General features: G+C 43.6%; 1 protein-coding gene across 3 annotated transcripts in view; it reads left to right on the plus strand.

Annotated features, from left to right (window-relative positions):
* The window catches only part of LOC311137307 (nuclear pore complex protein Nup93), a 32,251-nt gene extending 11,577 nt beyond the window's left edge, over positions 1–20,674 (plus strand). For all 3 annotated transcript variants that reach the window (XM_084171732.1, XM_084171731.1, XM_084171730.1), the window contains exons 4-21: positions 6,329–6,391; positions 10,089–10,217; positions 11,130–11,204; positions 11,957–12,049; positions 12,195–12,334; positions 12,453–12,585; positions 12,741–12,898; positions 13,242–13,407; positions 13,567–13,660; positions 14,253–14,444; positions 14,563–14,689; positions 16,251–16,368; positions 16,622–16,738; positions 16,890–17,008; positions 17,194–17,311; positions 17,457–17,540; positions 20,001–20,129; positions 20,401–20,674. In XM_084171732.1, the coding sequence (XP_084027858.1) occupies positions 6,329–6,391; positions 10,089–10,217; positions 11,130–11,204; positions 11,957–12,049; positions 12,195–12,334; positions 12,453–12,585; positions 12,741–12,898; positions 13,242–13,407; positions 13,567–13,660; positions 14,253–14,444; positions 14,563–14,689; positions 16,251–16,368; positions 16,622–16,738; positions 16,890–17,008; positions 17,194–17,311; positions 17,457–17,540; positions 20,001–20,129; positions 20,401–20,511 (2,166 nt within the window). In that variant the 3' untranslated portion in view covers positions 20,512–20,674. The remainder of the gene's footprint in view (positions 1–6,328; positions 6,392–10,088; positions 10,218–11,129; positions 11,205–11,956; positions 12,050–12,194; positions 12,335–12,452; positions 12,586–12,740; positions 12,899–13,241; positions 13,408–13,566; positions 13,661–14,252; positions 14,445–14,562; positions 14,690–16,250; positions 16,369–16,621; positions 16,739–16,889; positions 17,009–17,193; positions 17,312–17,456; positions 17,541–20,000; positions 20,130–20,400) is intronic.
* The last annotated feature ends 362 nt before the right edge of the window (positions 20,675–21,036 follow it).

Below are 21,036 nucleotides of genomic sequence, written 5' to 3' on the forward strand. Positions count from 1 at the left end.
TCTTATCCAGAGCGACTTACAGTTAGTGAGTGCATACATTTTTCATACTGGCCCCCTGTGGGAAACGAACCCACAACCCTGGCGTTGCAAGTGCCATGCTCTACCAACTGAGCTACAGGAGGCCCTGTAAGTGACCCCAAACCTTTGAACAGTTGTATGTATGACTATTCCATATCCTGTCCAGTGTCCACCCATGATCTGTGGCTGTTTTAGAAAAGGCACTATGGACGCATTTTATTAGTTTTTCTTTTGTCTACACACTGGCTTTTCCCCATACTCCATGTGTGCTGATGAATTGCAGCTGGGATGATGTTCCCTGGGTTTCTATGGAAGTCAATGAAATGTGAAATGCCTGCTAATCAGTTAATGGTAGCCCTTACTTTCTGCCAATTGTTACATCAACGGATGATGTTTCTGCAAATCTGAAGCCATTTAGTGGGAACAGTCTGAACTGTCTCCGATGAGGAAGGGAAATGGGGGAAGAACCTCCAGTCAGTATGTTGAAATAACAAAAAAAAGATTAGCAGCATTACTATACAGTTATTCCATTGTGTTAGTAGTCACATGTAAAACCCACATGAGAAAATGTAGTCCTGAAGACAGACTACATTCCTGTGGCCACACCCGGACCGTCAAACGGTAACACACAATGTTCTCTTTTGTTCTTAATTGGGTTGACACTACAATATTCATTTTAGCAGTGATAATATTGTTGGCGTATCAAATGCATTGATTAGCCTATTCTAGAGGAGGTTGTCATCCACACCATTAGGAAATTATGATACCAATTAGGCCTATCACAGGGGTTGTGTCTGGGGGGATGGGAAGGCAGCAGATAGTCAGTGAATGAGTGGGGTGTTATATTTCTGTATTGATCGCCTAATTTTCTGATGACCCCAGTGCTCCCTCTCCCACTCATAATCCCCAACCTGACGTGGTGGGCCGGCCGGATGGAGCCTTGGTTTTACTGGAAGTGCACTTAGCCCCTTGGCAGGATTTAACAAGGCCTTTTTAGCTGGACTCGTTGCGTGCGTGTGCCAGACACGGTGGGAAGTGGCTGGCCTTCTACTGTTTATCCTCCCCCTCCACTGTGCATACCTTTGCATTCCTGCCCATTTTTTCACATGACAGTTTAAATATATTTTTGAAAAACTGTGTGACCTTGCTGTATAAAGCCAGTATTACTCTCACATTACTGGTGACTCGTGTTAACCTTACGGGCAGGGAGCCTCTGTAGAGTTGAGTCAAGGTACAACAAAAATCTATTGAAGATCTATTATCAAACTGGCGGACATTGAAATTCACTTTTCTTCAAATAGCCTATGTTACAAACTGTGTGCCTTGATTGCTAAGTAATCTTTTATACCTAGCCTATGGATTGCCACCCTTTTCAGCTATTTATTAGTCACGACAATTAGGCTAGGCCAGGAGATGATACTTGTATGTGGTAGCCTATGTGTAGTCAGTGGTACTGAATGCTATCCTCCCTATTGTCTGCACTGCATTCATAGCTTAGTCTTTTCAGTAGCCTAGGTACTGGTAATAATATTGTGTGGTATTCTTTACATTGACTGTGATTGCACTGTGTAGTACTGTATGTTCAAATGCTCAAAGGGAAGCTTAAGAAGACAAAGGAAAAGCTGGATGCTGATGAGGCGTAGCCGCTCTTATCTCTATGTGGGCGGCTCACAGAGAGGAATTGGGGTGTGAATGATGTCTGTAGTATATATGGTTGGTAATGCATATGATTTCCCGCATTTACGTTTAAGGTTTGTATATAACCTACTGTGTATTTTTAAAAATGTTTTAATGTGTTATTTGTATGTGTTGAGACATGGCTCACATCAGTGAGGATGGAGATAAAGAACGAATGAGAGTGAGAAAGGGGTGATAGAAATAACCAAGGGAAAGATGCAGAGAAAGAAGAGAAAAGATGGACAGAATAAAACTGAGATGAAGATAGAATAGGGGCGAGAAAGACATGGAAAGAGAGCTGGAGCACAGTCAAACGATAAAATGGCGGAAAGGAGAAGTGTCTTTCTCTCCATTTCCCAGTTTTTCTATTCCATCCTTTTCTGCTCCTGCTTTCTCTCCCTCCCCCTCTTTCTCTCCCTCCCCCATCTTTCTCTGAGAGGAGCTATAGTGATGGCATGTATTCTCTGGACAGTCTGATAAGCGCAGCTGCTGCTACAGCAGACTTTGGTTAAATAGCTTCACATGTGCAGTATGTCTGGTCTGTGCAGCTGTGTACTCTGTGTATGCCCCCCTGAGAAGCCACTGCACCCTTCTCATTAACTAAACATGACTCCTTAAGAGGATTATTAGCCCAATTTCTGGACAGGATGTCGGAAGCCATCAGCAGAGGGGAGAAAATCCATTACCATAATTGCATTGCGCTAGGGGAGGAGGAAAAAGGGAAGGATGCATAGATGCATAGATGTATAAAAAAGGAAGAAATGAGTGGCACTGAGAGAAGAGGACGGCAGGGATGCTGGAAAGAAGCAGGCGGCGGGGGAGGATCTGCTGATGGAGAGAAGAAGGCCTGTGAGGTTGAGCAATCACTCCTCCTTGATCCCCCCTGCGTCTGAGGGTTGACTTGGTACAGTCCTCCAACAATAAAACAGCCTACAGTAACCCTTCATGTGGCACATTTCTGGGTTCACACTGGTGGCCCACATTGGGTGAGGAAGGTGCAGCGTCTGCGATGCGGGCCTGTCAGAGGAGGGTCCAAAAACGCCCCAGAATGGCGCCTGCTCAGTTCTTCAGATGGAGACAGGGCAGTGTGTTTAGTGACAGGCATAGGTCTGTCTACGCCTGGCTACCTGCACCTTTCCTCTTCTTTCTCCCTGCCTGGCAGGCTGAGCCACAGCATGAGTGAGTATCGCCTCCACACACAGACACACTGCATTTATACATCTGCTCTGTCTGTGTGACAATCTGTCTGTCACCTTCTCTTTCCTCTTTCTCACTCTGTCACTATCTCTGTCTGTGACTATGAAGATGGTGATGGTGGTGGTCAGTTATATGAATGCTTATTCTCCAACACAGGAAGTGGTGGCATAAGGGTGGGGTTTCACCTCCCCTGCTCCGCTCATTAACACAGAGTAAATGAAGATGCAGGTTTTCAGCTACTGACCCTTCACAGCATCAGTACATTACATGCAGAACTAAGGGAAAAGGATGAAACATAGAATTGAACATTTAAATCCAGATGATAGAGAATTGATTTTAAGATGTTATCGAATGCTTTCTGTGTGTGATGTTGTAACTATGTACAGACGCAGTAAAATCACTATAATTTGTGAATTCAAAATTGATAATTTTTTAACCTTTAGACTGCTCCTTTGAAGAATTGTATGTGCGCATGTATGTGACATGTTTCAGCACGGTGATATGGTGTATGTGTTACATGTACATTTGTTTCTATGCTGTATTTTTCTTTCTTGAGTTCAACTTTTGTGAACTATAGTGAATGTTTTCTGTTCTTGCAAAATCGTATGCAGTTTACGCCATACAAATTGTGAGGGACAATGCAATTATGTAGGAGAAGGTTCTAGAGTCAGACCAGCTGGCTATATATGTTACATACTGCATATGTGTATTTCGCTGGATATATGCCATGAATAAAAGATACAGGGAGTTTACAGCTTCTTTGTACATTGCTCAGGGAGTTTAGAGCTTATTTTGTTGCCTAAATATGAAATGATAGCCTAAAGTGTACGATTTTAAATTAAATTTAAGAATGCGGATAAGTTCCCCCTCCCTTTTTGACCCTTCACTTTCTGGAAACCATAGAATAAAACGCATAGCCTAATCTTGGTACTCTGTTATATTCTGCCACACAATGCCAGTTCACAAGGAAATGTATACATTTTATTCAGATCTATCCTCTTTGTGTGTCTTGCTGTGTTTGGAGACATGACCTGAGCTCTCCTGGTATATAAATAGCTCCATTGTCAGCTCTTAGGGTGCAAACTGGGTAGAACCTGTTTCATTTGGAGAGCAGAATCTCCTGAGGGGGGCGCTCCTTTCTCTCTGCCACAGACGACGGGAGGATGGGAGGACCGAGCGCAATGACTGAGCAAGAAATGTAATTGGCAAGATATAGCAGGAAATCTTCCTTTGATTTATCTATTGAATAGAGGATAGATACTGCTCTTATTGCTTGCGATACTGAAAAGCCTCAGCCTCCCCCTCCTTTAGCGCTCACCGCACTGTTCATTTACACTTTTAATTTGACGGTCGGCTGCTGAAGTAATAAGTCAATGATAATTTATAGCTGTCAGTCAAGATGCGGACGGCTGCCACTCTGACGTCTGGTCTGGTGATGTGATGGAGTGGACAGACTGGGGCGAGGGTTTGAGCCTGTGGCGAAGGGGGAAGGTTTGAGCCTGTGGCGAGGGGGGAGGGGCTGTGGGGCTGAGGCAGCCGTGTGGTAGGAAGGGGTGGACGGGATGCTGCGCTGTCCGTCCTGGAGATGACAGGCGCCGAGACGGTCTGCAGGAAAAGGCCCATTATCTGAGAGAAGGGATAGACTACTATTTATTTCATATCATACTGACACCTGGAAAATACCAAATCGATTAGGCTTCGATTTGCTCTTTTTTTATTTTTACATATTTCTATAGTATCTCCTAATGTTGGGCGAGGAAGTGTAATTGTGTGCCAGTGTGATCTGCAGGCCTTAATCGCAGACTCAAGTATGACATTACCCTTTTCAGCTTTAAAAATGTCACGTCTGCATAAAAGGGAATTCCACTCTAAAAGGCATGAGATTATCTGTTTTTCCTCTGTAGCAGATTTATGGAATATGGAAGGCTACGATAGGCTAAATTATCAGGTTTTTAAGGCAAATAAATGTCCTCACATTGTGAAAGGGTGTGGCCGCATTTAGCCTAGATGTTAAAGCCAGTGTCCACTATCACAGATGATGGGCGTAGTGAGAGTGACATCCATTGCGCTGACTGTCGGTGTCTTATCAGGGTATCATTTGACATTTTAGTCATTTAGCAGACGCTCTTATCCAGAGCGACTTACAGTTAGTGAGTGCATACATTTTCATACTGGCCCCCCGTGGGAAATGAACCCACAACCCTGGCGTTGCAAGCGCCATGCTCTACCAACTGAGCTACAGGGGTATCTGTGTCATTGTGGCAGGCCGGTCACCACTGTGGTACCATTCATTCATGGGCTGGGATTTGGTTTCTAACGATCCGCGATGGATCTATGGGCGATTCAGCACAACCATTTTGCATATAGTAGGCTATATCTTATTCTTAGCCTCTAACCCCACCCTGGTTTAGATGCGTTGACCCCTCAACCACCGCCCTCTTACATTGCTTTATGTGTGGGTGGGTGAGTTTGATTCCCCCCCCGCCCCTCCCTCCCCTCTCGGCTGGCTGGCTGCATGGTGCCAATGTACAGCTCCACTACGAGGGTGGTTCTGCCTGTTCTGGGAACAAAATGTTTTCTCTTTCTCTTCGGACATCGGAAGGAGCGGAGGCTGACGTTTCTCTGTGCGTCCCAAAGTGTACATTAATTAGCTTACTCTATGTGAGAGGGTGAACACAGTCTACATGCGCCTACACAGCTGTGTGCAAATTTGCTCTTGAATTAAACCCATGATTATGCCGTTAACATGAGAAAACAAGTTGTCAATTTGAGGTCCTTGTATGTAGGTATTGCAACAGCAATAGTATTGGAATTTTTTATTTTGGTACTGAAAGGTAGGCTTGCTATATCACCATTTTGACCCCTTAAAGGAGTGAGACAGCAGACATTGTACATTTTAGTCTCTTCAAGATGCATCTATCCATCTCTTGTATATGATGTTAGCCAGTTGAATGTAGATGCTGATGAATCTCGGCCCGCTGTGGAGTTTGTTCCCTAAGGTAGGAAATTGAAGATGGGATGATATGAGGACAAAGGGCCAGGTGCGGTGCGTCTAATCGACTGGTGCTCATCATCAGTCAGGCTTCGTTGAATTAACTGTAAAATGCCTTGAGATGGGCTCTGGGTTTGCTCTGTTGAAGTGTGGGGATGGGTTCGAGCATGAAAATGGCTTAGCGCTTGAAGATGCGTAACAGGAGTTATTTTTGAGTGGTTAGAATGTCAGGTCAGGAGGAGGCTTCTACGGCTACAAAGAACATGAAGTTGCTATGCCCTGATTTCTTGTCTCCCATTTTTTTAGCACAGCGATCATGATGATAGTTATTCTCCTTAGTTAGCCTAGCCCTTGCAGCTAGTGTGTTGCAGGAGCCCTGACTGTGTGGTCAAGTGGAATGTTGGTTAAAGCCATTCTAACCTCCAGCCATTTCTCTCCTTCCAGGGCTTTCTGAAGAATGAGAGGGACAATGCGCTGCTCTCTGCCATTGAGGAGTCACGTCGCAGAGTAAGTGGCACTCTCTCCTGGCTGACTGGTTGCCATGACCACACCCTCTCTGCACCCCATGTTCACATTTCACATATAATATTATTTTCTTTAACATACCTGGGGCCTCATTTATCAATATTGCGTTGAAACTATTCTAAAATACTACTTAAGAACGGAATTTAGATTGTTCGTACACATAGAAAAAGTGTGATTTATCAAACAATCCTATGAGCATCATACGCACACTGGTAGGAGATCCGTTGATAAATACCAATTGTTTTCAGCCTCAGTGCTTGTGCACAACCTTGGCTATTTGCATTTCGAAACGCTGCTAATTAACCATATAGTCAATCATGGGGAATATACAACGCCGTACCATGAAATAGCCTACAATGGCACAACCCCAAAAAGCTAAGAAAAAAAAAAAAAGATTTCCGAGACTGAAATAGAGGTGCTAGTGTCAGAGATGGAATACAACCAAAATATTTTGTTTGGCTCACCCAGTTGTGGTTTGACCAGTCAACATTTAAACATCGCTGCAAAGAGAGGACCATTAGGCCAATTCTAAGTTGCTTTAGCAATGGCAAATAAACTTCAAATGAGTAGACAACGCGCACCAATAAGCCATATATTCTCAACAGCTCCCTCCTGTAGGCTTATAGGCCAGCATTGCTGTTTTGCAGAATGAACGAGTTGTGTGTTCCACCTTGCCAACACATTCAGCAGCGTTTTATTGCGCATCACATAACCTATCACCTGCACATTAAGAGTAGAAGCCTTTTCTGTTTACATAGTTCAACTCGTTTTGGGATGGTGCTTTTATGGCGATATGGGTGCCGGCTATTGCGCCGTTCGTATTTGGGAACCCATTGGTGGCACAAAAAAAAACCTGTTGTGCTATGGTTTATGGAAATGGTATGTTACAAAATGTATGTTATTGCATACAAAACATTGGTTCGTCGAGGGATGTGAGATGCCGATGGGCAAGCTCCGGCTGAAAAGTGCCCGTTGCCAAAAACCTGAGGGTGGATCGCACTTTGATGTGCACCAGAATGGCCTTTCTAAATGGGTTTTAAATCCTATAAGGATCCTATAAGATTGGTTTTGGGAAACGATATCTGATGAGCCAATCTGTCGTTTCTGAAAAAAAGTCCCACCTGTCTCTAAAAACGCGCGCTCTGCGAAATGCAGCGTGTGCCAAATCTTCCAACCGAGCAAGATCAGCCATCTCTCATTCGATTTCCCATTATCTCAGTCTTTTATAGTATTTCAACAATAGTTTAACTTTCACACGTGCCTCTAATTCAGCAAATTACTGTACTTTTATATGGATTATTATCGTAACAAATGCACTGATGTGGTCACAATGGAAATACAATTAACTCTAACATGTATATTTTCCACATCCTACACTTGACAAGCAGTTCCCTTATTCCACCACTTGCCACTGTGCGTACACATGGTCATGGCTATGTTTAAATTTACGCACAGTCTCAAGCAAACGTTCATATTGATAAATCTCACACTTTGCTATTGTATAGCCAATGGTTTCCCTCTATGACATCTTGACATACCACATTTTCTCATGAATAGGCTACAGTTGCAATCTGTCTCGCACTTTTTAATAAAAAGAATAAACCCATACCCTGGGTTGTCAATCATGACTTGCTCACCTTGTTCCAATATAAACCCTTAGCCTATTATCTTTCTAAAATGGTTTCCTCTGCATGAGTTCAGACCAGGTTTAATTAGGAACAGTTCCAATTATCATCCGCTGTCCCTGTGGGATTGAGATAGACAAGGTCTCTGGATTCTAATCGGTTCTTGGCTAAATCTGGACCAGCCATATATGCAGACCCACTTTAGCGTCACAATCCCATCCCTCCACACACCCTGGCATCACAGGGCGTGACCCAGTTTGAAGAGCCACCATAGTCCCAGATCTCACTTTTACTGTGTCCCAGGATACCTGCATGGGTGACTGTGGTGATTGGAGATGTTTATTGTGCACAGATAAAGTGCATTCAGAAAGTATTCATACCCCTTGACTTATTCCACATTTTGTTGTGTTACAGCCTGAATAATTTTTTTTTTTATTTTGTTTATTTTCAAACCCATCTACACCCAATACCCCATAATTACAAAGTGAAAACATGTTTTTAGAAATGTTTGCACATTTATTGCAAATGAAATACAGAAATATCTAATTTAAATAAATATTCACACCCCTGAATCAATACATGTTAGAATCACCTTTGGCAGCGATTACAGCTGTGAGTCTTTTTGGTTAATATATTTGCACATTATTCTTATTTTTTTTTATTCAAACTCTGTCGAGTTGGTTGTTGATCATTGCTAGACAGCCATTTTCAAGTCTTGTCATAGATGTTCAAGCTGATTTAAGTCAAAACTGTAACTAGGCCACTCAGGAACATTTTAAGGTTGTCTTGGAAAGCAACTCCAGTGTATATTTGGCCTTGTTGTAGGTTATTGACCTGCAGAAAGGTGAATTTGGAAAGCAGACTGAACCAGGTTTCCTCTAGGATTTTGCCTGTGCTTATCTCTATTCCGTTTCTTTTTATCCTAAAAAACTCCCTAGTCCTTGCCAATGACAAGCATACCCATAACATGATGCAGCCACCACCATGCTTGAAAATATGAAGAGTGGTAGTCAGTGATATGTTGTTGGATTTGCCCCAAGGACATAAAGTTAATTTCTTTGGCAAATTTTTTGCATTTTTACTTTAGTGCCTTATTGCAAACAGGATGCATGTTTTGGAATATTTTGATTCTATACAGGCTTCCTTCTTTTCGCTCTGTCATTTAGGTTAGTATTGTGGAGTAACTACAATGTTGTCGATCCATCCTCAGTTTTCTCCTATCACAGCCATTAAACTCTAACCTTTCTTTAATGTCACCATTGGCCTCATGGTGAAATCGCTGAGCGGTTTCCTTCCTCTCCTGCAACTGAGTTAGGACGCCTGTATCTTTGTAGTGACTGGGTGTATTGATACACCATCCAAAGTGTAATTAATAACTTAAACATGCTCAAAGAGATATTGAATGTCTGCTTTTTTATTTTTACCCATCTACCAATATATGCCACCCTTTGCGAGGCATTGGAAACCCTCCCTGGCCTTTGGTTGAATCTGTGTTTGAAATTCACTGCTCGACCGAGGGACCTTACAGATAATTGTATGTGTGGGGTACAGAGATGAGGTAGTCATTCAAAAATCATGTTAAACACTATTGCACACAGAATGAGTCCATGCAACTTATTATGTGACTTGTTAAGCACATTTTATTTAGGCTTGCCATAACAAAAGGGTTGAATACTTATTGACTCAAGACATTTCAGCTTTTACAAATTTAATAAAAAATGAATATCTAAAAACATAATTCCACTTTGACATTATGGGTGGGGTATTGTGTGTTGGCCAGTCACACAAAATCTCAATTTAACTCATTTTAAATTCAGGTTGTAACACAACAAAATGTGGAAGAAATCGAGGGGTGTGAATACTTTCTGAAGGCACTGCATCTCCCATGGCGAGAGGTTTTGCAGCGTTGGCTATTTTAAACCAATCACATGGTTTCTAACCCATTTATGCAGCCTAGCCTGGTTCTCTCAATTATTTTCAAATTGGTCTGTCCAAATTAAATTTGTTCTCTCTCTCTTCGTACTTACGTGTTCTCTTTTCTTGTCCCCTGTCAGACGTTCCTCCTGGCAGAGGAGTACCACCGTGAGTCCATGCTGGTTCAGTGGGAGCAGGTGAAGCAGAGAGTACTGCACACCTTGCTGGGAGCAGGGGAGGATGCTCTGGACTTCAGCCAAGATGTAGAGGTCAGTGTCTCTCCATCTGATGTCTATCTTTGTCCTATAAACCCTATTAACTCCAGTGCATAAAGCACACATCCAGATATAATCTATATACGTATAATATATGACTTGACCGCATTGAGATAAATATGCACTCATCAAAAAAATGTACTAACCCACATGGATGTTGCTGATTTTTTTTTTTGTATCATTCTTTTTTAAAATATTTTTTAGAAATGGCAAGCACTCCTGTTTTTAATAAGTGTTATCAGTCTTTACCAAAGCAAGGTTGGTTTTATGTAGCTTTGTTTAGATAACCTTCAGGGCTCCAGCTATTTAGTATAGTAGGAAAATTGCTGTGCTAATCACAATTTCCTAACTTTAGTTCTTACACATTGTCCTGTGGAGTGTGTGTTAGAGTTGATTTGGAGGGATTTTGTCCTTCTCTGTGCTTATTGAATTATTAACCAACAGTTACATTTTACATTTCTGACCTGCTGTTCACCCCCTATGCCAGAAACACACCCTCTACTGTGTTCAGTTGTTGCTGTCTATGCTCTCTTCTCTTATAATGCCATGTCTCATACAGCATTTATACTGCCCTATACATGTAATATACATTGTATGGGTGTGTCCCTTTTTGTTCTCAAGAATACATGGTTGATCTGGATAAATGTTTATGCGTGTAGGTGCATGCATTTTAGAATGCGAGTGCATTCAACCATGAGCTTTGTTCACTATGGCTTCCACGCGACATTGGACTACAATTATGAGCAACAAAGATTGTGATAACCCTTGGGTTATCTTGCCATCACATAGCTACACACTTTTATTCACCATTTTTTAGGTTTACCCTTTCCTCTCATGGCAGCTTTCTATTTGAGATTCAGTAAAATCACTTGTCATGTATCGTCTCCCTGTGTGTTTGTGTTGCAGCCCAGCTTTGTGAGTGACGCAGGGACTCCTGGGCGGAGTGCTCTTGACAGCGTCGAGGTAGCCTATGGACGACAGGTTAGTAATTTGGCCTGACGCTGATTACACTGCAGCACCACTTAGCGTGAGATACCTACAGTACATAGGCCAAAAGGGAAGTTCAGTCTACAATTAGTCTCATTTCAAATGTTCAAAGATGTGAGTCACCAAAGCCATTCTCTCTCGTGTATTTTATACATTTCCCTATGTGAAGATATTAGACTTTAATAGGCTGTAATACATCCAGTCAGCCTGGGGCTAAGTGCCCTGGAACCTCCTGGGCTGAATGGATGCACAGCCTCAGTCAGGATGCAGCTGCACTGTAGTGCACTTCACGTCGTAGTAATGGGGTCATGCTAAGCAAGGCAGCAATAGATCAAAGAATTGATTAGCTGGCAGAGCCCGGGCATGCTGGGTAATTTATCTGCCCCATTGCACGGGGGTAGGACAGCCTGTCTCTGTCTCGTCCTCCCCAGTCACTCGATATACACCAGAGTTTTAGTCCACTGGTTAAAGAGGACAGAATGTGTCGCCATATCGCCTGCGGTGTCATCATGCTGGTCTTTGTGATCTTCTTTGATGACCTCCTGAACGTTTTCATCCTTTTTGTCTTGTTTTTCATCATCCATCACTTCACTATGCGGCCATAGTGTTCCCTGGGGACGACTGGGACTAGGGCACGGATCAGGGCTTCCTGGTCTTAGTGCTGAAACGGACAGCATTCAGTCTGTCAGTACCTGTCTGTCCTCTGACCCATCTCTAAGTGTTTCTCTGCTTTTGTTCTGCCTCAGATCTACGTCTTCAATGAGAAGATAGTGAACGGACATGTCCAGCCCAACCTGGGAGACCTCTGTGCCTCAGTGGCAGACAGCCTAGATGACAAGGTAAGCTCCACGGAACCATTCCACATACCTTTGTCTCTGTCTACATTTGTCTTCCGCTGGGTTGGTAAATTCTCCAATTGCCAATTGTGGACATTTGGGAAATGAGTGTGTATATCTGAAAGAGTGTATATGCTTGTCTCTACAGAACGTGACAGACATGTGGCTGATGGTGAAGCAGATGACAGACGTGCTGCTGGTCCCAGCCAAAGACACGCTGAAGAGCCGCACGGCCGTGGACATGCAGATGGCTTTCGTCACGCAGGCCCTGCAGTTCCTGGAGAACAGGTCAGAGGAGGAGAGAACCGTAGAATTAGAATGAGAACACTTCCTAAATGGATTACAAAACTACACTCCTGTAGTTACCCCTCCACTAACGTTTCTCTTTGTGTTCCCTCAACGGCAGCTACAAGAACTACACCATGGTGACGGTGTTTGGGAACTTGCACCAGGCCCAGCTGGGCGGAGTCCCTGGCACCTACCAGCTGGTCCGCAGCTTCCTCAACATCAAACTGCCAGGGCCTCTGCCAGGCATGCAGGTACTACTGCCCCCACACTGCAGCCCATTCTGCTAGAGACAACATCAGCACTGTGCACAGCCTTACATAGCACTGGACTATTCCAGTTGGTATTTTTACTAAGTGTAGTGTAGATACATGCAGGTAAACTCAGCTGTGTGTGTGTGTTATAACAGGATGGTGAAGTGGAGGGTCACCCAGTCTGGGCTCTGATCTATTACTGCCTGCGCTGTGGGGACCTGGGGGCAGCCATGCAGGTGGTGAACCGGGCTCAGCACCAGCTGGGAGACTTCAAGACCTGGTTCCAGGAATATATGAACAGCCCTGACAGACGGTAGGAACCTCATACATAATGTACCTCCACTGTGTGTAGTAAACTGGTCTAAACAGATTAGCTTTCCATTTCACTTTCTCCTGCAATTTGACGTGCTGTAACACTATGGCTCAGAACACCAAGCACCAGTGTGATTGCTTTGCTCATATGAATCTAATCTGCTTAGTACTTATTTTCCCTCCATCTATGTCTACTGCTCTCTGTCTACTGCTCTCTGTCTACTGCTCTCTGTCTACTGCTCTCTGTCTACTGCTCTCTGTCTACTGCTCTCTGTCTACTGCTCTCTGTCTACTGCTCTCTGTCTACTGCTCTCTGTCTGACCTGTGCTGTGTCCTTTCCTCAGCTTGGCCCCTGCCACAGAGAACAAGCTGCGTCTCCACTACCGCAGAGTGCTGAGGAACAGCGCTGACCCCTACAAGAGGGCCGTCTACTGCCACATCGGGAAGTGTGACATCGCAGACAACCATGGAGAGGTGGCCGACAAGACCGAGGACTACCTGTGGCTCAAGGTGCTTGCCTGATGACCAGTCTGTAGAGTCAGGATATTAATATTTTACCACTGTACATGATTCATAGTGCTAGTTGGGGAGAATCAGGTAAAATAGGGTTGCCTGTTGTAAATGAACCATCACATTAACGTAGACCTGTCCCTTCCTCCATGCCCACAGCTCAACCAGGTGTGCTTCGATGACGACGGCAGCAGTGCACCTCAGGACAGACTGACACTGGCCCAGCTACAGAAACAGCTTCTAGAGGACTATGGTGAGTTCAGAACACTGCTGGGTACATGACAGCCAGACTACTAAATTGAACAGAAATAGACCTTAAATACTAATTCTAAAAGAGAAGACTGTCTAGGACTGGAGGACTCTATTAAAGTAGAGTTGTGTAATAGCACCACTTCCCAGTCCCTCCTGGGAACTGCTCTGCTCAGATAAGAGTGCTTCACTGTTCACTCTTAAGACTTAAACTTTTCTTAAGTTTTATCAGACATAAGGAGGCAAAGCTCTCCCACCTGGAGGATGAGTCATGGCTTGTTATCTTGCTCATTTCAACACAGTGCAATAAAAGGTGACTGTGACTCATAGATAAGCCTGCTGCCTTTCAAAATGGCTGATGTATTCATGTTTACTTCCTACTTAGTTGAACATGAACTTTATTGAGAGGGATTAATGCAAGTTGATGTTGATGACTAAGTAGTAGAAGTGGAATAATTTTGGTCTTTGAAATGCTGAGTAAATACATTGCTGACTATTCATCTATATTCAGTTAGCATGTTCTATATTCCCTTTCCCATGTTGTGAATGTGATCCTAATGATTTTGAGTTTATTTCTGTGCCTCTCCTATCTGCAGGAGAGTCTCACTTCTCAGCCATCCAGCAGCCGTTCCTGTACTTCCAGGTGCTGTTCCTAACGGCCCAGTTTGAGGCTGCTGTGGCCTTCCTGTTCCGGGTAGAGCGTCTACGCAGTCATGCTGTTCACGTGGCTCTGGTTCTCTACGAGTTACGGCTGCTGCTCAAGTCATCAGGACAGAGCGCACAACTGTGTAAGTCCCTCTGTCAGGCTACGTGTTTGACTTCCTCTACATTTGCTTAATTTCTAGTCACACACCTTTTGTAGTTTTGAAGCTGATACTGATAAGTGAATGTTTTTCTACATTTCAGTGAGTCAGGAGGCTGGGGACCCCCCTATGGTGCGACGGCTCAACTTCATCCGTCTCCTCATGCTCTACACACGAAAGTTTGAGTCCACAGACCCCCGGGAGGCTCTACAGTACTTCTACTTCCTACGGTATGTTAAGTTACATTGCAGCCATCCTCCTAAGAGATGCTGCGCTCAGTTGGGGAGAACTCTCCACCACTCCACTGTGTGCTAATAACACTTGGAGGCATGGCGGTATAAAGGGAAAATGAAGTCTCTGTTAGGGGGTTTCTGGGTGATGGAAGAAATGAGGCCTTATGTATAAGCCAGTGGGCCATGAATCCAGTTCACCATGAATAATACAGAGGCTTTCACACATGCCATTGGTTGGGTCATTTACTCTTTATTTTGGGGTTAAATTGAATAAAGAGTTTTGATTAGAGCCTTCAGACCTCTATCGTTATTTAAAAGCTGTAATGTGTATCAAATAATTTAGTTTGAATATCAAATACAGTGGCTTGCGAAAGTATTCACCCCCTTGGCATTTTTCCTTTTTTGTTGCCTTACAACCTTTTTGGGGGTTTGTATCATTTGATTTACACAACATGCCTACCACTTTGAAGATGCAAAATATGTTTTATTGTGAAACAAACAAGAAATAAGACTCTGGAAGACTTAAACCGGTTTCCCTCAAGAATTTCCCTGTATTTAGCTTCATCCATCATTCCTTCAATTCTGACCAGTTTCCCAGTCCCTGCCGATGGAAAAACATCCGCACAGCATGATGCTGCCACCACCATGCTTCACTGTGGGGATGGTGTTCTCGGGGTGATAAGAGGTGTTGGGTTTGCGCCAGACATAGCGTTTTCCTTGATGGCCAAAAAGCTCAATTTTAGTCTCATCTGACCAGAGTGCCGGCTTCCATATGTTTGGGGGAGTCTCCCACATGCCTTTTGGCGAACACCAAATGTGTTTGCTTAATTTTTTCTGGCCACTCTTCCGTAAAGCCCAGCTCTGTGGAGTGTTCGGCTTAAAGTGGTCCTATGGACAGATACTCCAATCTCCGCTGTGGAGCTTTGCAGCTCCTTCAGGGTTATCTTTGGTCTCATTGTTGCCTCTCTGATTAATGCCCTCCTTGCCTGGTCCGTGAGTTTTGGTGGGCGGCCCTCTCTTGGCAGGTTTGATGTAGTGCCATATTCTTTCCATTTTTTAATAATGGATTTAATGGTGCTCCGTGGGATGTTCAAAGTTTCAGATATTTTTTAATAACCCAACCCTGATCTGTACTTCTCCACAACTTTGTCCCTGACCTGTTTGGAGAGCTCCTTGGTCTTCATGGTGCCGCTTGCTTGGTGGTGCCCCTTGCTTAGTGGTGTTGCAGATTCTGGGGCCTTTCAGAACAGGTGTACTGAGATAATGTGGCACTTAGATTGCACACAAGTGGACTTTATTTAACTAATTATGTGACTTCTGAAGGTAATTGGTTGCACCAGATCTTATTTATGTGCTTCATAGCAAAGGGGGTGAATACATATGCACGCACCACCTTTCCGTTATTTATTTTGTTTCACTTCACCAATTTGAAATCCAAATAAAAATCCATTTAAATTACAGGTTGTAATGCAACAAAATAGGAAAAACACCAAGGGGGATGAATACTTTTGTAAGGCACTGTATGTGATTGTCTATCCTCTCTTCCTTTTGGGCACAGGAATGAAAAAAACAGCCAAGGAGAGAACATGTTCATGTGCTGTGTTAGCGAGTTGGTGATTGAGAGTCGAGAGTTTGACATGCTTCTAGGAAGACTGGAAAAAGATGGCAGCAGAAAGGTAATGGTCACACCTTTGTTCTCACTCATTATAAATGTATGTTTTCAGAGAAGACTCTCAGTTCAAACCCATCTGAAATCCTTTGAATATTTTAAATGTTATTCACTTCATTGTTATTTAACTCACAGTTCATAATGATCCCGTTTGTGAAAGCATTCATGGTGCTGCTGATTTTTCCATTGTGCTCGCGGCACTCCGGAACGTGTATTCGGGCCGTTCAAAGAGCTGATTGTGCCATGTGCTTCTCCCCCAGCCTGGAGTGATTGATAAATTTGCCGGAGACACGCAAGCCATTATCACAAAAGTGGCGCTGGAGGCAGAGAATAAGGGCCTGTTTGAGGAAGCAGTCAAACTGTATGAGCTGGCCAAGGTGAGCAAGGCTTTGGGCGGCAAAGGTTGGGGTCAAGCTGTGTCAGTGGGTTTACTCTAGGTGAAGGTATGGGCCGGGTTGATAGAGAGGAAGAGTAGAAAAGAATGAAATGTCACCTCACATTCCTCTATTTTCCTTCTCTGATCTGTAGAATCCAGACAAAGTCCTAGAGCTGATGAACAGGCTGCTGAGTCCTCTTATTGCCCAAGTGGGCTCCACCCAGTCCAATAAGGAGAGACTGAAGAACACTGCTGTTGCCATCGCTGAGCGGTAACGTCCTGGCCACCTACTCTCACTTACATACTTACTGTACATGATCTACATTCTGCATTACCACTGAAATGAGATCTTGTTTGACTGCATCATATAGGCTTACTGAAAGCAATTGTGTTAGAAAAGACGAGTGGACCATTGAGGCTCAGTTCTTCAGTGTGTGGTCTTGTTCTCTGTCTCAGGTACCGGACCCAGGGTGTTGCTGGAGAGAAGTCTGTGGACAGCACCTTCTACCTGCTGCTGGACCTCATGACCTTCTTTGATGAGTACCATGTTGGTCACATAGATCAGGCCTATGATGTGAGTCTGACACCCAGGGCTTCCTGCCTGATGGCTTACTATGCTGTTTATTCAGATGGAACTGATAGTAGTTATGATGACCTCTTCTTTAACTGTCCCTAACTTCTCCCCTGTATCTCTCTCTCTCTCTCTCCATTTATGTCAGGTGATGGAGAGACTGAAGCTGGTCCCTCTGAGTCAGGACAGTGTGGAGGAGAGGGTTGCTGCATTCCGTAATTTCAGTGATGAGGTGAGATACTGCACTCTAATTACACTCAGTATGCAGCACCACACTTCCAAAGTGTTCATGTAATCTTTTAGCATTTTTTTTCTACTGTCAAATTTAATTTAATGTTATTGGTCACATGCTTCGTAAACAACAGGTGTTGACTAGCAGTGAAATGCTTATTAACAGCCCTTCCCAACAATGCAGAGAGAAAGAAAATAGAGAAATTATAGAAATTTAAAAAATATAAATAAAAGTAATAGATACAAATGCTATGTGCAGGAGTACGAGGTAATTTAGGTAGATATGTACATATAACTAGGAATAAATGTGACAGATAGTAAACAGTAGCATCAGTGTGTAATGAGTCAAAAAAGTTAGTACAAAAAGGGTCAATGCCAATAGTCCAGTTAGCTATTTGGTTAACTATTTAACAAACTATTTAGCAGTCTCATGGCTTGTGGGTAGAAGCTGTTCAGGGTCCTCCTGTTGGTTCCAGACTTGGTGCATCTTTACTGCTTGCCGTGCGGTAGCAGAGGGAACAGTCTGACATGGGTGGCTGGAGTCTTTGACCATTTGTAGGGCCTTCCTCAGACATCGCCTGCTATAGAAGTTCTGGATAGCAGGGAGCTCGGCGCCAGTGATGTACTGGGCCGTAAGCACCTACCCTCTATAGCGCCTTGAGGTCGGATGTCAAGCAGTTGCCATACCCAAGCGGTGATGCAGCCAGTCAAGGTGCTCTCAATGGTGCAGCTGTATAACTTTGAGGACAAGGGCCTGTTTGAGGAAGCAGTGAAACTACAGTGGGGAAAAAGCATTTAGTCAGCCACCAATTGTGCAAGTTATCCCACTTAAAAAGATGAGAGGCCTGTAATTTTCATCATAGGTACACGTCAACTATGACAGACAAAATGAGGGAAAAAAATCCAGAAAATCACATTGTAGGATTTTTTATGAATTTATTTGCAAATTATGGTGGAAAATAAGTATTTGGTCAATAACAAAAGTTTCTCAATACTTTGTTATATACCCTTTGTTGGCAATGACACAGGTCAAACGATTTCTGTAAGTCTTCACAAGGTTTTCACACACTGTTGCTGGTATTTTGGCCCATTCCTCCATGCAGATCTCCTCTAGAGCAGTGATGTTTTGGGGCTGTCGCTGGGCAACACAGACTTTCAACTCCCTCCAAAGATTTTCTATGGGGTTGAGATCTGGAGACTGGCTAGGCCACTCCAGGACCTTGAAATGCTTCTTACGAAGCCACTCCTTCGTTGCCCGGGCGGTGTGTTTGGGATCATTGTCATGCTGAAAGACCCAGCCACGTTTCATCTTCAATGCCCTTGCTGATGGAAGGAGGTTTTCACTCAGAATCTCACGATACATGGCCCCATTCATTCTTTCCTTTACACGGATCAGTCGTCCTGGTCCCTTTGCAGAAAAACAGCCCCAAAGCATGATGTTTCCACCCCCATGCTTCACAGTAGGTATGGTGTTCTTTGGATGCAACTCAGCATTCTTTGTCCTCCAAACACGACGAGTTGAGTTTTTACCAAAAAGTTATATTTTGGTTTCATCTGACCATATGACATTCTCCCAATCCTCTTCTGGATCATCCAAATGCACTCTAGCAAACTTCAGACCGGCCTGGACATGTACTGGCTTAAGCAGGGGGACACGTCTCGCACTGCAGGATTTGAGTCCCTGGCGGCGTAGTGTGTTACTGATGGTAGGCTTTGTTACTTTGGTCCCAGCTCTCTGCAGGTCATTCACTAGGTCCCCCCCGTGTGGTTCTGGGATTTTCGCTCACCGTTCTTGTGATCATTTTGACCCCACGGGGTGAGATCTTGCGTGGAGCCCCAGATCGAGGGAGATTATCAGTGGTCTTGTATGTCTTCCATTTCCTAATAATTGCTCCCACAGTTGATTTCTTCAAACCAAGCTGCTTAACTATTGCAGATTCAGTCTTCCCAGCCTGGTGCAGGTCTACAATTTTGTTTCTGGTGTCCTTTGACAGCTCTTTGGTCTTGGCCATAGTGGAGTTTGGAGTGTGACTGTTTGAGGTTGTGGATAGGTGTCTTTTATACTGATAACAAGTTCAAACAGGTGCCATTAATATAGGTAACGAGTGGAGGACAGAGGAGCCTCTTAAAGAAGAAGTCACAGGTCTGTGAGAGCCAGAAATCCTGCTTGTTTGTAGGTGACCAAATACTTATTTTCCACCATAATTTGCAAATAAATTCATTAAAAATCCTACAATGTGATTTTCTGGATTATTTTTTCTCAATTTGTCTGTCATAGTTGACGTGTACCTATGATGAAAATTACAGGCCTCTCTCATCTTTTTAAGTGGGAGAACTTGCACAATTGGTGGCTGACTAAATACTTTTTTCCCCCACTGTATATGAGCTGGCCAAGGAGCGCAGGGCTCTGGGTGGCAAAGGTCCCTGTCTAACCTGCATTGTCCTTTGCATGTTGTTCCAGGTCAGGCATAATTTGTCGGAGGTGCTCCTGGCCACCATGAACATCCTGTTCATGCAGTACAAGCGTCTGAAGGGCGCCGCAGCAGGAACCCCTGGTCGCCCACAGAGATCCATGGAGGACAGAGACTCGGTGAGGAGATGGTGACCTCTCAGGGCAATACTGGCCATGGGATGAAAATGGAGGAACTTTATTAAGTCTTTGAGGGACTTTTGGGGGCTACGTGTTATGATGGACTGGGCAGTAAAGACATGCCTCTGCTCTATTATGTGATATTTCATTGAATAATGAGTACTGCGCCGTCTTGTCTTGTTTTTATCTGTTTTGACACGCATGGTTGATTTCACTGTCAGCTCTAAGATGTTAACATGCCCTTTTGGCCTTTTTCTGTGTTTGTCAACAGCAACTGCGCAGCCAGGCTCGAGCACTGATCACGTTTGCTGGGATTATCCCATACCGCATGGCAGGCGACACCAATGCCCGGCTGGTGCAGATGGAGGTCCTAATGAACTGACTCCAAAATACCCCCAACCCCCAGCCATACCCACCGTTCTCATCAACTGTCTGATTTATTTGATTTTTTTGGCATTGTCCCCATTTTTCCCATTTCTTTGTCCTTATGTTGCTCCATATTTGTATTTTTTCATAAATTGAAATAAAATGTCAGTTCAATTTAATTTCTTACGCATTCATTTAATTATAAACCCATCATTTGATTCATTTGCATTTAGTATTGCAGTTTGCTTATATTGTTTTTTCATTATTATGCATCATGCATGGTCATCTATAAAATGATTAGTGGTATGAGTACTACCTGGATTTAATGAAAACACTGAATGAATTTTTTTTACTCTTAGATTAATTTGGAATTATTGATTTTAAAATGAATTGTGCCTTTTCATATAATTTTATGGTAAAAGGGATAGTTAAAACTTTTGGTAATTAAGACCTTTTTTACTTACCCAGAGTCAGATAAACTCATGGTGCTCAAACTGCAGGCAGACACATAAAAATCGTATTCCTGAGTTGAAAATGTATG

This window comes from Coregonus lavaretus (assembly GCF_964263955.1).
Source record: "Coregonus lavaretus genome assembly, chromosome: 11".
NCBI classification, from domain to species: domain Eukaryota; kingdom Metazoa; phylum Chordata; class Actinopteri; order Salmoniformes; family Salmonidae; genus Coregonus; species Coregonus lavaretus.